Here is a 16217-nt window from a genome sequence, read left to right as displayed (position 1 = left end):
ATTTAATGACAAAATAACCTAGACATGTTTTCTTTGAATATATGTACCCTGATTTATTAATGTCATCCCATTACCATTAATAAAAATTTATTTTTTTTTTAAAAAAAAGAGTAGCTTTCACCCAAAGATATACAGAGTGTACTTGCAAGATAGCCTAGCAACATAAGACATTAACTGTTATTACTTCTATGGATTCCCCTACATTTTTCTCATTATCAAAAAATCTTGGGAAGTATTTACTCATGCGAACATCTCACTGAGAAAGCCCAGTAACTGCCTTTAGTCAAAAGACAATTCTCTTAGTAAAACATTATTTTCTTGCCGATTGCGCTCTCATCCTAGGCCACACAATGGGCCATTCTACTATACCTTACCTAAGATACTATTGTCTAGTCAAATATTACTTATTTATTATATTTAAACACTAGTTAAGTTCTGACTCTATTCTTCTCAGAGTGTACCACTATCTGCAGATAAAATAAGCAAGAAGAAAGGAATGTTTCTTTACTCTATCACATGAAAAGGCTAGGGAGGAAAAATGTTGAATTAAGTGAAGGCTGAAAGGTGCTCTGTGCACAGCCACTGCCTTCTACCCATTCACAAGTCACAATCTATTCTTTCTAACATGATTAAGAAGAAATTCTCCTACAAACTTAACCCTTTACGAGGGATATCATAGCCAGCCTCTTATGTCTATGAGTCCAGTTCAAGGGGCTTACAGGCTTTTCTGTGGAACTCACACCCTCTGTCTCATTTCCAAAGAAATTACTACGAATCTACAGGGAAAGCACGGTACTATTATCCCTGTGCTATAAATAATAGCACACACCCAGAAAAGGGGGGATATAAGGCCAGATTAATTCAAAAAGTCAAAGGGGGAAGTATCGTTGTGTCTCTCCTTTGGGTGACTTCGTCAACCCGAAGCCATTGGTCTTCTCTGCTATAACTTTGTCAATCAGCAGTTTTTGATCTTCTTCTGCTGTGACCTTGTCAGCCAGCTGTTGTGGGTCTTCTTCTGCTGTGACCTTGTCAGCCAGCAGTTGTTGAACGGCTACCGACAAGTCCTGAATCCTCAGTAGCCAAACTTTCCCAGACAGACCCCTCTTAGGAAGGAACAAACCCAATCCCCAGACTTCAGAGGCTCCAAGAAGGAGGCCGCACAGTACCCAAGGTTTGTTCCCTCCAATAAAGGCAATATCCACATCCACTGTCTCCCATGTGGATGTGGCCTGGGGTCAGGATGCAGGGGAGCTGGGTGGTTTCCCTCTGGGCTCACACAGTGGGACTCAGAAACCCTGGGGCCACATATGCCTCTTCCAACTGTAAGGATGACTCAGAAGTCACATGGGCAGCACTCAGGACAAAGCAAATGGCCCTGAGATCAGACTCTCTCCCAGAATTCCCTTATCCGTTGACTTCTTTTTCCAAAGTGCCTTATTTTATCAAGGACTTCTTAGAGGCAAATGTGCCTTATAGAGTTTAAGGGGGCTGCAGGTGTTTCAGGTTCTGGGTCCTGGAGTTGGATAAACACTTGAGTTCAACCTCTGATCCTTCTAGAGTGGTGTTTGGTGGTTGGCTCATTTCTATCTCATTTGATCTTCACGGTCAGCCCCCAAAACTCATCTGCTTTCTATTCACTTCCTGTTTCACAGATTAGGAATACAGGTAAATAAATTGTGCAAGGGAAGTCCTTGGGTGAATTAACTCATATCAGATGCCAAATCCCCAACTCCTTTATTGTGCCAAGGCTGTCTTTGCAGTGTTTCCATACATGCAGGCTCAGTGAGTCACCCACCCCCACACCCAGCCATCCTTCCACTCACCCATTCATTTGTTCATAAGGAAGCTCTCTCTGCAAGGCATGGGTCTAGTTGCTGTCAAAAATACAAAAGAATAGGGTCTCTGTTGTAAAGTAGATGTCACTAAAACGATATACATGGGATATTGCTACCTATTTTATTTCAGATAGGACTTGGTCGGAAAGTACAGACAGGATGACATGTACCTCTGTCTGTCAAAAGAGCCCTGCTTTAGGCAGTAGGGATCTCTGAACTTTTCATCTCCCACACCTACAATTTTTAACAAATTGAGAATGCAACCACTATGATCTTATTTAAATTATATTTTTGTTTTCAAATTCACATATTGTCAGGAACATTTCATTTTTCATTTTTGTGTTAAAAATACAAATGGAGGCCCTGGCCGGTTGGCTTAGCGGTAGAGCGTCGGCCTAGCGTGCGGAGGACCCGGGTTCGATTCCCGGCCAGGGCACATAGGAGAAGCGCCCATTTGCTTCTCCACCCCTCCGCCGCGCCTTCCTCTCTGTCTCTCTCTTCCCCTCCCGCAGCCAAGGCTCCATTGGAGCAAAGATGGCCCGGGCGCTGGGGATGGCTCTGTGGCCTCTGCCCCAGGCGCTAGAGTGGCTCTGGTCGCAACATGGCGACACCCAGGAGGGTCGCAACATGGCGACGCCCAGGATGGGCAGAGCATCGCCCCCTGGTGGACAGAGCGTCGCCCCTGGTGGGCGTGCCGGGTGGATCCCGGTCGGGCGCATGCGGGAGTCTGTCTGACTGTCTCTCCCTGTTTCCAGCTTCAGAAAAATGCAAAAAAAAAAAAAAAAAAAAAAGGAAAAATACAAATGGAGTTTCAAGTATTCTCTTGGTATGCCCCAGGGATCCTCTTGGGCACTTCCTGCAGGGCCTCCTCAGTCTGGGACCCTCCACTACAGGGCTGTGCCTGCCTCTGTTTCTCTGTATTCGGGTCTCTGTCAAGTAACAGGTTTACAGTGAGGTCTTCCTGAGCACTTTCTGTAACATGCTACCCTCTCCCCTGTTGTCTTCTTCCGTCCTCTTCTCCTAATTTATGTGTCATACTATATTTTAATGTATAGTAAAATGCAATTATTGGTTTAGTTTTTGTCTTATTAGTATCAGTAAGCCTGAAATGGGGCAGGGAGTTGTCTTCAAGAGTGATGTCTGCGAGAGGAAAGCAATAGAGCCCACAGGGTTGTGGGTGGAAGGGGAACACTGGCCTAGTTCCGAGGGCCGGAGCATGGCGATAATGGCAGCTAGGACTCAGACATCCATTTTGTTTTTGGGTGGGGGACAACAATAAGGAAATGAATGTTTTGGAAAAGAAGCAAAGTACGAATGAGAAAGAGAGGTCATGCTGCATGTTTTTGTAGGCTCATGTGGAATTCTCATGTGAAACATAAAGGCAGAGAAGAGGTGGGTGGTAGTAAAATCAAAAGGAAACCGAAAGAAACTTTTCTATCTTCCTTGTGACAAATTTTAGCCTGATTATTTTTACTTGATACTTCTCTGTGTCAAAATATTTCTTCTAAACAAAAAGCACCTGGTGATAGAATAACGTTATAGCATAGTTTATTTCCAGATGGTGAGTGTGCAGATGACTCAAAGTAATCAGTCAAAGTTGTGACATACACTTTATGATAAAACCACATTACAATGTCACCAACAGTAATTTGTGATTGTAGACATGTTTATGTAGTGTGTGTGTGTGTGTGTGTGTGTATGTTTTGTGTGCTGGTTACATAGCAACACTACTTTTTTATAAAGCTGAGAACTATTTTTCCCCCGCAAATCCCTGTGTGTGTTATGGCTTAGCATTTGTCAAAGAGAAGAATTCATAAGAAATTTGGAGCTTGACCTGTGCTGCTGCAGTGGATAAAGCGTTGACCTGGAGTGCTGGGGTCACAGGTGCCCAGACAAGGCACATGCGAGAAACAACTATGAGTTGATGCTTCCTGTGCCTTGTTCCCCTCTCTATTTATCTCTGATTCTTGCTCTTTGTCTCTCTCCTCTCTCTAAAGTCAATAAATAAAATCTAAATAAGAGATTTGGAGAGTGAAAAAGAAGTAGTAGGCATTATTTCTTGAAAGATCATGGCAGTCAGGCAGGAACATATAATATCTACACAAGTTCCCACTTGTAGGTTGCATCTGATGTAGCAAATTTGCAACTTCTCTGTAAGTTATGACTTCATTATCATGGTGACCGGTGAGACAGTGTCGACTTCCCATCAATCAGTGACTTCTCTTCCCCTACCAATGCTTTCTCTGACATCCTCTGGCTAGAGCTTTATAGATCCTCTCTTCCACTGCTTGTCCCACAGTCATCTAATCTCTGTTGCCTTTTTCTTTTTAATTCAGTGAGAGGAGGGAAGGAAGAACAGACTCCTGCATGCAACCTGATTGGGATCCACCAGCAAATCCCCTTTGGGATGATGCTGTGCCCATCTGGGGCCTTGCTCTGTTGCTCAGCAACTGAACTTTCCTTAGCACCTGAGGCAGAGGCCATGGAGCCATCCCCAGCACCCAAGACCAACTTTCTCCAATCGAGCCATGGCTGCAGGAGGCAAAAGAGAGAAAGAGAGAAAGAGAGAAAGAGAGAGAGAAGCAGATAGGCGCTTCTCTTTTATGCTTTGACCGGGAATGGAACCCCAGGACTTCTATAAACCTGGCCAGCAGTCTCAACTGAGCCAACCGGCCAGGGCTAACCTCTGTTTCTTAATTGAATACCTTATCTTTGTAGTATTTATAGTTGTTTATTATCCTGAAATAATATAAACTGATACCATAACTATATACACATATACCAGATCATACACAGCAACTTCAGTTTCATAAATAAAGCCCATAGTACCCTGAAGAATATCATGCCTTTCACCAGTATTAATAGGTCCAAAATCCAAAAAAGTGAAAAAACCCAATGCTGGTGAGGATGTGAATCAATACGAACTCTCCTTCATTGCTGGTGGGAATGGTACAGCCACATTGGAAGACAGTTTGGCAGATACTTGAGAAGTTAAACATAACTTTACCATACAATTCTGTAATCAACTACCTTGGTATTTATCCAACCGAATTAAAAATATATGTTCATGCAAAAATTTGTACACAAATGCTTATAGCAGCTTTATTTATAATCATCAAAAACTAGAAGCTATTAAAAGGTTTTTCAACAGGTAAACGATAAAATCAACTGTGGTATATCCATATAGTGAATATTATTCAGTGATAAAAAGAAATGCAATATTAAACCCTGAAAGACACAGAGGAATTTCAATTGCATGTTGCTAAATGAAGGAAGGCCATCTGGAAAGCTATATACTACATGATTCCACGTATATGACATTCTGGAAAAAAGAAAAGTATAAATACAATGAAAAGATCAGTGGTCACCAGAGGTTCAGGAGAGAGGGGAGGGGAAAGTAGGTGAAACCCAGGAAAATTTTAGGGTGGTTAAACAATTCCATATAATGTTGTAATGGTAGATACATCACATTGTGCACATAATAGATACAGAATTTTTAGCATGACCAATTATCCTTAATGTATGCAATTAAAAAAATCACTTAGCTAGTCAAAGTTTCTAAGAATAGAACGCAAGCTGTGACCCGACAGTGTGACCATGTTGTAAATGCATGGAGCAAACACACTGAAGGGGCGGGGATAGGTGCTGACCACAGTAACTATGAAAGGAGTCTAAGAATGAAGGCAAAAGAAATTGGACACAAACACTGCACTCCAGTTCACAAAGTTATTTCTTGTTCTGGCCCATGCGAACAATTATGATACTGCTATATGTGTATACAGGAATTTAACAATTCGGTAAACAGGTGGGGGATGGTAGGAGCCCAGTTTCTCACTGTTGGAGAGTTCACAGATGAGCATGGGGGAGGCAGAAATGACCCATGCGGGAATGGGTTGGAGTAGGAAACATCAGTAAGAACCATTTATCATACAGATGTGTGTAACGATGTATGTATACATGAGTTAGTATAATACACACATATTTCTTTGTTGTCAGCTGAGAGGACCTGAAAGAAAAGACACCTACTGCCAGGATCTTGGTTTGTAATATGATTCTCCACTGAGACTAGCCAGAGTTCCTTGGAGAAACAGCTGACTCGAGTACAAAGGCAGGGAATTTACCAGAGGGGCCTGGAAGCACCATGAAAAACCAGGAGTTAAGGAAGTGCTAAAAACAAAAAGAAAGAAAGAAAAAAACCCCAAGCATAACATACTAATGGAGGAATGTCAGAGGAGACACAATAACCAAGTGGAAGGGTATTGGAACAATTGAAGCAACACAATAAAGTGCTGTTGGATCATAACCCCGAGTATAAGTGTATCCATGATGCTGTTCCAATGTACACAAGTGGGAGGGAAGAGACAAGTCTCCCATGCAGCTTGATTCCAAATAGCTTCTGTAGGGATTTCAGGAGTACCTTCATAAGGAAAGGGGACCATAACTCCCAACTCCTTCAGTATGTGGCGTGCACAGACTTCCTTCCTAAGAGTATTTAATAGGAAAGCGGGGAGAATTTAACTTTACTGTAGAGAAACCTGGAAAACACTACTTTAGCCAGGCGATCAAGACCAACCCCAAGTCATACATCACATTGACAGTGTATACCTTTGATAGATATTGAAAATGGCACTTTGCTTCCCTGACCTTCCCTTTAAAACCCACAAGCCCACTCTAACATTACAAAAATATCACATTCCAATAGAAGAGCATGCTACAAAACACCTGATCAGTGCTCTTCCTGTTAGTCATCAAGAACAAGAAAAGTCTGACAAATGGTCACAGCCAAGAAGATCCTAAAGAAACATAACAACCAAATGTATTGTGGTATATTGGATGGGATCCTAGAACAGGAAAAGGACATTTTTTTCAAACTAGGGAAATAAAGTACTATAGTCTTAAGATATCCTCCTTTCCTGATAGCCTATAAATTCATGAAGAGTGGATACTACTCTCTGAATTTCAAGACAACTATATGTACACAAATTAGTATTATTAGGATTTTGGAAATTCTGAAAGGATTGATTCGGGATGATTTTTAACTGAGCATTTAGCACCTTAGTTAAGATGAACAGAAGCCCTAGTTTTGCAATTGATTGACCCACATATTTTCTAAGCACTTAACTTTCTTTGTTCCAGACATTGAGAATACCGAGGTGACCAAGTCTTGGATCATGCCTTCAAGCAGCTGAACTTAGGGCAAGATGTGAAAAATGAAAAAATAAAATAAAAAAATAAAAAGAAATGGTTACTCTACCTCTAGTGTCCTAAACCTAATTATCACTTAATATTATCCTTCAATTTACTTGATTTTAAAATAAAAATATTAATCCATCTCATAGAGTTGTTACAACTAATTTCTTCATGTGTTTTGAAAAAAAAAATGCAGCTCTGGCTGTATAGCTAGTTGGTTAGAGCATTGTTCCGAAGCACAGAGGTTGCCGATTTGATCCCAGGTCAGGACACACACAGGAACAGCTCAATGGTGCTCTCTCTCTCTCTCTCTGTCTCTCTCTTTCTCTCTCTTTCGCTCTCTCAATAAAGGAAAAAATTTTAAAAAATGCATGGTGCTTACGAAACGGTCAGTAATATTAATTATTATTACTGAGGAAATGAATCATTTTGGAATTTAGAAAATTGCCATCATTACCTATAGAATACCACTCCACAGGTAATTCTTCTAAAGCTCACAAAGAGACTGAATTCTCAGTGTCCTTGACCCCATCACTCACCATTTCTACATCCTGATGAGTTGTGAATACTTCTTCATATAACGCTCTGTGGTTTTGTTGAATATCATGGAGGATGGAATACATAGAACACCCAAACTCAATGATACTGGAAATTCCGCTTTGGTAATCATAAGTGAAGCCAGCAGCATGCATGGCCACCAATGAACCCTTTGAATCAAACACTGGGGAGCCAGAAGACCCAAAGTAAAAACTGGTGTCATAGGTAATCACATCAGGACTGGGAGCCATTTCCAGGAAACTTCTTTGTGTGTACATGTGAATATACCGCATATAGTCATAATGACCCTCGGTCACTCTATCCTGCAGATGTTCCTGGTATCTCTCTACTCTCTGACTCTGAGGGATTACAGCACAAGCATCGGTAGACTTGGCCTCTCCATCTGGATGGCCAATAATATATATCAACCCATTCAGTGGCACAGGACCAACTCTATTATATAATCCCAAAGGTACTTGTTGTCCATTTTCTTTCAGTTTCAGAACAGCATAATCAAGAGTTATATCAGATATATCAAAACAAGGTTCAATGAAAAAATAGTTTTCATTGTTTTCTAGGCTGTCTTCATAACCAAATGTCACCCTTGCACATTTAGCAATTACGTCTGCCCACTGACTTGGCTCTATTCCTTCTCCCACAATGTCACTTATTACATGTCGACAAGTGAAAATGTACAGCCCTTTAAAAACAAAGCAGGTGGCAGTACCTCTATTTCCATTGTTGTCCCATGATATGTACCCAACTGAGTCACTGAGATGAGAAAGAAGTTTCACTGTTTTAACCTGAGTAGAGTTTTTTGTCAGTTTCCCAAAGTTTGTTTTATGCAACTGAAATATTGTTTTCCCTCTTTTTCTTTTCATTGATTCCTTGAAGTTTTTTCTAATGTTTTCAGTTTCGTTTTTCAAAATAGGGTACAGGGGCACAATATCTTCCCAGCTGTTTCTTCCCACCAACTCAGAATTCTGAGTGGCAGCCAAGTCAAAACGCTGAGTGGCAGCCAAGCCAAAACTCTGAGTGGCTACCAAATCAAAACTCTGAGTGGCCGCCATATCAAATTTCTGAGTGGCTACCAAATCAGAATTCTGAGTGCCAGCTGCCCCAGAGCCCATCCTTTTCCCAACCTCAACCTGGAAGAACTTGCCCTCTAAGTCATCAACTCGCTGCGTGCTTTCTACAACAGAGTCCAGGTTTTCAATGAGTTTCCAATCATGGTCCTCCAGGATGGAAAGAAATCTGCCGTCCTTGTATATTGCGTCCTTGATGGTTTCTCCTTTGAAAGCATAGACGCAGAGTTTGCACCCTTGTTTGTGAAGTTCCCCACATTTGACGATCCTTTTTCCCTTCTTCTCAGTTGCGTGGATCAAAAATTTGACACAGTCCATAGATGACCTGTCATGCCGGCCAAATATCTGGTTCTCTTCTTTCTGCTCACATTTACTCCGGGCGAATGTAATTGCCAGGTGGCAATCATCAGGAAAACAACAGAGGGGCATTCGAAGGTTTACGTAGCCTTCGATTCCTTCTACACCCCGCACCAGCATCTCTCTGCCCCGCCTAGCCTCTCTCTCTTTTCTGACAGCCTGGAGAGTGTGCAGTGCCTCAGACAAGCTATCCCTCCCACTGTGTGAAAGCCTGTGTTTCATTTTTTGGTTTTTCCTGTAGTACACATCCAAGGTAATGTAGAGCACCTTATTTTGGGATACAGCCTGGCCTTTGGGTCCTTGAGCCTGGGTGTGAGTTATAAGTCGTGGACTTCCTTTGAGGTCTGTCTTCATTTGAGGAATATCGGAATTATCCTGTGGTTCTTTCTTGATCTAAAAGGAAATGTTAAAGACTGTAAAAGAGGAATGCAGCTCATGTGTTTTGTTTCTCTCTTTAGTATGCAAATCACAATATTTCTATAGGAAACTCAGAACCCGTTTCCTAAGGCCCAGTGAATAGGAATACATCAGAGTTTGAAGCCAAAATAGAAAATGTTTCCTGTCCCATCCATTAGAAGTTTTTAATACTGTTAGACTGGTGCCCTCTGCTGAGAGGAAAGAGACAACTGTTTTTTAGGTGCATCAAAAACAAAGCTGCTTAAAAGTCTGCCAGCCCTCTCACAGTGCTCTCTCAGGTCTGGTACTAACGTCAGCTGTACAGTTTTATTTTTTCTGACCACAGTGACGAATTGCACCCAGTGGTGGAATTCACCTTGTTTGCACGGGTTCAGCAGAACTGATACCTAATTTTTGGTTGAGTTCGGCTAACTGGTTGTTAAAATGACACTTGTCATCAAGGTTCTATGTAAGGTGGGGGCCTGGGCAGTCGCCCAATGTGGAAATCACAAATTTACATTCCTCATTCTTTTTTAACGTTCTTCTGCGCAACAGTGTATTTTAAGCTCCCGTAGTCATGTCCATTCCGTCCACAAGTGAAAGAAATTGTAAGTGAGGATGACAGTCAAGAAGCAATATGCAAATATATTAAATAACAGTTTCATTGTTTTTGTCACGTATTATTTAATATTTTTTATTAATATTTTAATACTCTTTCTTATACCATAAACTACTCTTGTGTACCTCTTTGATTTCTTTTATTTAAGTATTAAGTGCACAAAATAATAAACTACCTTTCAGTATGTTGGTTTTTTTATAATTAAAATGGGCATTAGGGCAGAGAACTGCTTGTTAAATTATTTGAGTCCCACCACTGATCGCTCCAAAAATATGTTGTTAAAGCACCAAACTCAGGAAGTATAAAGTATCATGGTTAATTATTGGGTATTAAGTGGTAAAACCGTTATCAGTTAACTAATTATTTTGTCAAAATCATACATTTATTTCCAATAAAATGCTCTGATTCACCCAGCATCTAGTATGCAAAATACCCAAATTAATTCCTCTATTGCATCAATTAATTCCAAACCCTATGGAAAGAAGCAGAACATTTTGTCCTCTTGATGAAGAAACAGAAAGGTTAGACGAGGCACAGAAAGGTTTTCCTGTATGTACCTTTCTTAGGATCACATAATAACCAATTAATGAAGTGACTCTCAGTGCTCCAATAGTTAGTCTAACAGTTTTTCCTTAGACAACATATTCTTTTTTGTAAATTTTATATCCATTTTTAAGAGGCATTATCTTTAAAGCCAGGAGTGGGGGAAAAGAGGGGAATTACACAAGGAAGATTAATCAAAGAGCAGATATTCAATAAAAAATTAAGAACATCTGCTGCCTATGTCTCAAAGGTACATTTTTGACAAGTCACATTCATCCTGGCATGGGTGACAACAGGTGTCACTTTCTTATAATGGGAATAATGATACCAGGATTGTTGTAAAGATGAAGTGTAACATCATGTGTGAATGTGTGATAATGCTTTGTATATTAGTAGGATAACTTATCCTTTCTTTCTTTATAATGGAGGTAATATTGTAGATAAAGAAAAAGGAACAGGAGGTAATATCCATTTATTCTGGGGATACATTACATGCAAACTGTCAAAGAGCATCTCTTCAGCCTGATGCTGTTAGAAACATCCTTGTCACAGAGCCCAGGGACCACTATGATGGATTTCCAACTATTGAAAGGATTCTTGGGCAGATATAGACACTTTCAAAAGTGAGACTTGGGCCTACATGGTTTTTTTGCTTGCACTGCCCTAGAATGGGGCAGAGAAAACAGAACTAGTCTTGGCTCGCTTTTTCTGCAGACTTGGATGTTCTAGTTGGAATCAGAATAAAGGAAGAGTTAAAGGGTTCTAAGTTGCATTCTCAAATGCACACCATCTTTGAACCTTTTTCTTAGTAAATTCAAGGAGCACTGTAGACTCAGGAAGGGATACATGTGGGTGGAGCACAGAGCACATTCCTAGCAGCTGTGGCTGTTCCAATGCTGTGAGAATACTCTAGCTCCCAGAAGTCTCCCGGGCATACCCAGGAAGGAAGCTTGACCGCTATAAGGAAGTGACTTTGCGCCAACCACACAGCTCCCTAATATTTTCAGCCACTGGCTTTGAGGAACACATTGTAACACCCTATAGGCTGAACCCATCTATATAAGCTTGTGTACTTCCTGAATAAAGTGGATCTGTGTCACTGAACCTGGTCCCCGGAGTTGGGTCTTTGCATCTCAGTCGTCCTCACACCAGGCAGAACTTGTCCACAGATATGAGGGTTCGATATTATAACAGAGCCCAGTTAGTAGAAGGAGCCCCCACTTACTGTCAAAAACTTAAGTCTAAGTGTTCATTCCACTACTGCCTTAAGAAACAACTCACTTCTTTCCGTTCCTTATAAATAAATTAAGAATAAGAAAATCCTCCCTGCCTGCCTAATAAGCTTATAGAAAGAATCAATATTTTACAACTGTTTTATAAATTGTAAAGTGCTACACAAATGTATTATTGTTATCAAACAGGTGAGTGGTATATATTTTCAAGTTGTAAAATAACATTAATTATTTATTTATTTATTCATTTTTAGAGAGGAGAGAGAGAGGGTGAGAGAGAGATAGAGGGTGAGAGAGAGAGGGTGAGAGAGAGAGAGGGTGAGGGGAGAGACAGAGAGAGAGAGAGAAGGGGGGAAGAGCTGGAAGCATCAACTCCCATATGTGCCTTGACCAGGCAAGCCCAGGGTTTTGAACCGGCGACCTCAGCATTTCCAGGTCGACGCTTTATACACTGCGCCACCACAGGTCAGGCCTAATTTTGTTTTGATTCCATATTTTTTGTAATACATTATTTCTGATTTTTGTTGTTGTTCAGGAGGTGTTATAATAGCTTTTTGTTACAGGCTTTGAGATGGCTGAGATTTTTATGAAAACTCTTCCTCACCGCCACCCCTCAAAATGGAAAGTATAAAATGAATGAGAAAGATTGTAACTTATTTAATATTCCCTATATTCAATGAGGTAATTTCTTGGCAGGAAGGCTATGGAACCCTGTGTCAGATCTAGTAAGTCTAAACTGATATTCTGTAAATGGCACTTACGAACATACCTGAGGAAAATATTGGTCATTTTTCATATTATTTATTGTGTCAAAGGAGATCTGTGACTTGGGATTCGTAGAGTTCATGATGGCTTGAAGATGAGTAGGCAGTTCAGCTGAAAGACTAAAAAAGTTCAAGTGAGAGCAGTATATTCTGATCTACCACTCATTGCACAGAGGGTAAGACAAATGGGGACCCGTACCCCACCTTACCCTTTGGCTGCAGCCTTGCCCTTCTCAGAGATGTGAACCCAGCAAGTAGACATTCATCTTCCAACTATAACCACCCCAATAATAAAATCTACCCTTGATAGAGGATTATACTGAATAACTTACAGAATTTATCTCTAACTGCCAATGCCCTGGGGTACCACACAAAATAGGTATACCAGTTTTTGCAGGTGGAAAAAAATATAACTAGAGGACGTAGGTGACCTCCCAAAGCCAGAGCTACAAGGCAGAGACAAAATTCAAAAGCAAGTGTAAATACCTTGGAGTTGGTTTTGCAGTTGGAGAATTCAAATGTGTGTTCTAGTTACACTGATGTTAAAATCTTGCGTCTGCCTAGTTGGAGATGACACAGGGATGGTGTAATCACAGGTCAATGGGTCGGAAAAGAACCTTAAAGACAAACCTACAGTGAGCATTGTATTTAGTTGCTGCTTTACATTTTTCTTTTTTTGTTTTTTAGCAAGAGTGATAGAGAAGGACAGACAGGCACAAAGGGAGAGAGATGAGAAGCATCAACTCATTGTGGAGGCATCTTAGTTGTTCATTGATTGTCTTCTCATATCTGCCTTGACCAAGGGGCTCAAGCTGAGCCACTAACCCCTTGATCAAGCTAATGATGTTGGGCTTCAAGCCAGTGACCATGTGGTAATATGTATGATCCCATGCTCAAGCTGGTGACCTTGTGTTCAAGCCAGTGAGCCTGTGCTCAACCTGGACACCTCAGAGTTTGAAACCTATGTCCTCAGTGTCTCAGGTCGACGCTGTATCCACTGCATCACCATCTGCTCAGGCTGCTGTAGTTTTTATTTGTTTAAAGAGGTATTTTCTCCTCTCTCTTTTTTCTGATGCCTCCCCAGAAGAGTATGAACAATGTAAGTAAAAGAGTCAAATGTTCTGGAGTGATAATCACCACCAGAATGGAAACCATGGAAGGACTGCAGCAACCTGTCTTCAGTATCTCACCATCTATCACAGTGCCTTTCCCATGGCAAGTTCTCAATAAAGATCCATTTATATTTTCAAAGAATAAATGGAATATGCATATAGCACATTACATACTGTTTTACATGCTTTTCATAAACTACCACAGATAATTCTTACAACTCCTTGAGATAGGTCAGTCCCATTTTATTGGTAGAGAACTTGAACATCCAGAGAGATTTATCTATTTACTGAAGATCACATAGCCCCAAGAGTACATTTTTGATGACTCTTTCCTATGACTATTTTCAGATTAAAAAAAGCAAGAGAGAATAGAACTTCTATGTATCTGTCCTATAAGGTGAATAATCGCTCTTTTTTGGCACATCTTTTTATTTTACTAGATAATTTTACAGTTAGAGACAACATGAGTTTTCAACCCTAATTATAACTTTCCCTCTCTTAAAATTTAGGACTTTTTCTTACAAAATCACAATACTAATTTTTATCAGACCAAGATCTAATTGAGTTACATAAGTTGTATTTAATTTTGACACATTTTAAGTTTCTTTTATTCTAGAAAAAACCTTGATTTGTTGAAGAGAATAGAAAAGTTTCCTGGTTTGCTTATTCATGTTGTTTCTGAATTTATGCTCTAGCCCCTGGAGTTCTTGTCAAGTAGAACTTATTTAAAGACTGCTTTAAAGAAGAGGTGGTACTTATATAGGATGGGTTATTACTCAGCCATAAAAAAAATGAAATCTTTGCATTTGTGACAACACAAATGAACCTAGAGGGTATTACTCTAAGTGCAACAAATCAGACAGAGGAAGACAAATGCCATGTGATTTCATTTATATGTGGAATTTAAAGAACAAAAGAAACAAATGAAGGATGACGTCAGAGTAATGGCGGGGTACGAAGCGATAACGATAAATCTCCCCCAAAACTCAACAAGATCTTCAACCAGAAACAGAAAAACCTATACTTGGAGCTTCCAGATGCTTCGCAATACACCCAAAGGTATGATTGAGTGAAAAATTGGCTAAATATATAACCAAACCCCGAAGGAAATAGGGAGTAAGAAATGCTCCGCCTTCCTCACTAACCTAAACAGGGCGGCTTTCTCTGGTAACTGTGATTATAGAAACTGAGGCGGGCAAAGGGGGTGAATAGATCCAGGCTGCGACACAAATGGCTGAACCAGGCTGTGGCACGGAGATCCAAGCCGAGGAAAATCTGATCCTGTGGCAACCCGGGCAAAACAAGCTAACACTCGCGCCAAACCCAAACAAAGACAGACAAGCGGAGCGGCCATTTTACCGGGTCTCCTGGTCGGTGCGCAGTTAGTGGGCGAGAAATTCTTCCTAGGCCCCGAGAGTGGGTGCCCGTGTTGCCCCATGGAGAGGCAGGGTCAGAGGCCTTTCTGTGGGCAGAGGGCAGAGTCTCTGGGCAGCCCTGGGAAAGCCACGCACGGGAGGGAGTGAGAGCTAATTCCAACGGTGGAGATTGTCCGTGCCGGAGGGTGTTTCACTCAGAGGGAAACGCGGCCGGCCTCATATCCTGGTTTGCGCATGCAGATAAGGAGTGAGCGATTCCTCCGAGTGCCTCGGCAGTGCGCACCCGTGTTATCGCACAGAGGGGCAGAGTCAGGGGCCTTTGTGTGGGCCAAAGCGGAATCTCGGGCCGCCCCAGCACCTTGCAAAAGCCGCGCACGGGGACGGAGCGAGACTCAATTCCAACGCTGCAACTTTTCCCTGCGGTTGGGGGTTTCACTCAGAGCGTGAGACTGCTGGCCGGATATCCTGGTCGCTTGTGTTACCGGACAGAGTGGCAGAGCCAGAGGTCTTTGAGTGGGCGGAAAGCCCGCCTGATTATGCTAGCAGCTCTGACTGACTGAGCCTTACCCAGAGCCCTGTGCTGAGTGGAAATAAGAGTGGGGAGTTGCCAGCTCTTTGAGCCTCTTACTATCCAGGCAGAGGCAGCAGCAACCCCATAGCTGGATTATCAGGCTACTAATTGAGGAAGGAAAGACTAGGAGAAAGGCTCCAGGAACACGGACTCTCTCACTGTCGGAGCCTATAAATGCTAATGAGCTTCGACTGCCAACGAGACTAAAGCACAATACATGACATTGCCATAGAGACTTATCAACTGCAAACCTCTACCTGAGCGTGCCAAAGGGGCAGAACCCGGGGTACAGAGTCACCGACCAGGAAGAGGGAGAGAAAAGAAAAAGCAAGAAGATAACCTCTCAAAATCAAGAATAATCTGCAGACTTTATAACCTATCCCATTTTATTATATTTGTTCGTTTGTTTCTCTTATCTTCATTCTTGATACTTTTTTTTCCTCCTCCAATTTGGCCGATTAACTCTCTACCAGTCTTACTCTCTCCTCTCCTTGAACTACACTACCCATAAGTGTTACATCTCCCATTATCTTTTCTCTTCTCTTCCTTTCTCTCTATGAGGGTTGCACTCCAAAACCCTTAACTCTCTCTCTCTCCTTT

At 41.5% G+C, this 16217-nt stretch overlaps 1 protein-coding gene across 1 annotated transcript in view; it reads right to left on the bottom strand.

The window, feature by feature from the left end:
* LOC136318754 (serine protease FAM111A-like) overlaps nucleotides 1–16217 on the bottom strand; it is a 50484-nt gene that overhangs the window by 25383 nt on the left and 8884 nt on the right. Inside the window, exons 3-5 of the mRNA XM_066251593.1 lie at nucleotides 13045–13175; nucleotides 12564–12678; nucleotides 4941–9397 (exon numbers count right to left, since the gene is read on the bottom strand). Of these exons, the coding sequence (XP_066107690.1) occupies nucleotides 7520–9397; nucleotides 12564–12641 (1956 nt within the window). The 5' untranslated portion in view covers nucleotides 12642–12678; nucleotides 13045–13175 and the 3' untranslated portion in view covers nucleotides 4941–7519. Of the gene's footprint in view, nucleotides 9398–12563; nucleotides 12679–13044; nucleotides 13176–16217 lie in introns of the transcript that reaches the window.

The sequence above is a fragment of the Saccopteryx bilineata genome, chromosome 1, assembly GCF_036850765.1.
Source record: "Saccopteryx bilineata isolate mSacBil1 chromosome 1, mSacBil1_pri_phased_curated, whole genome shotgun sequence".
NCBI classification, from domain to species: Eukaryota; Metazoa; Chordata; class Mammalia; order Chiroptera; family Emballonuridae; genus Saccopteryx; species Saccopteryx bilineata.
Note: the sequence above shows the minus strand (reverse complement) of the source record. Positions and strands in the feature narration are given on the sequence as shown.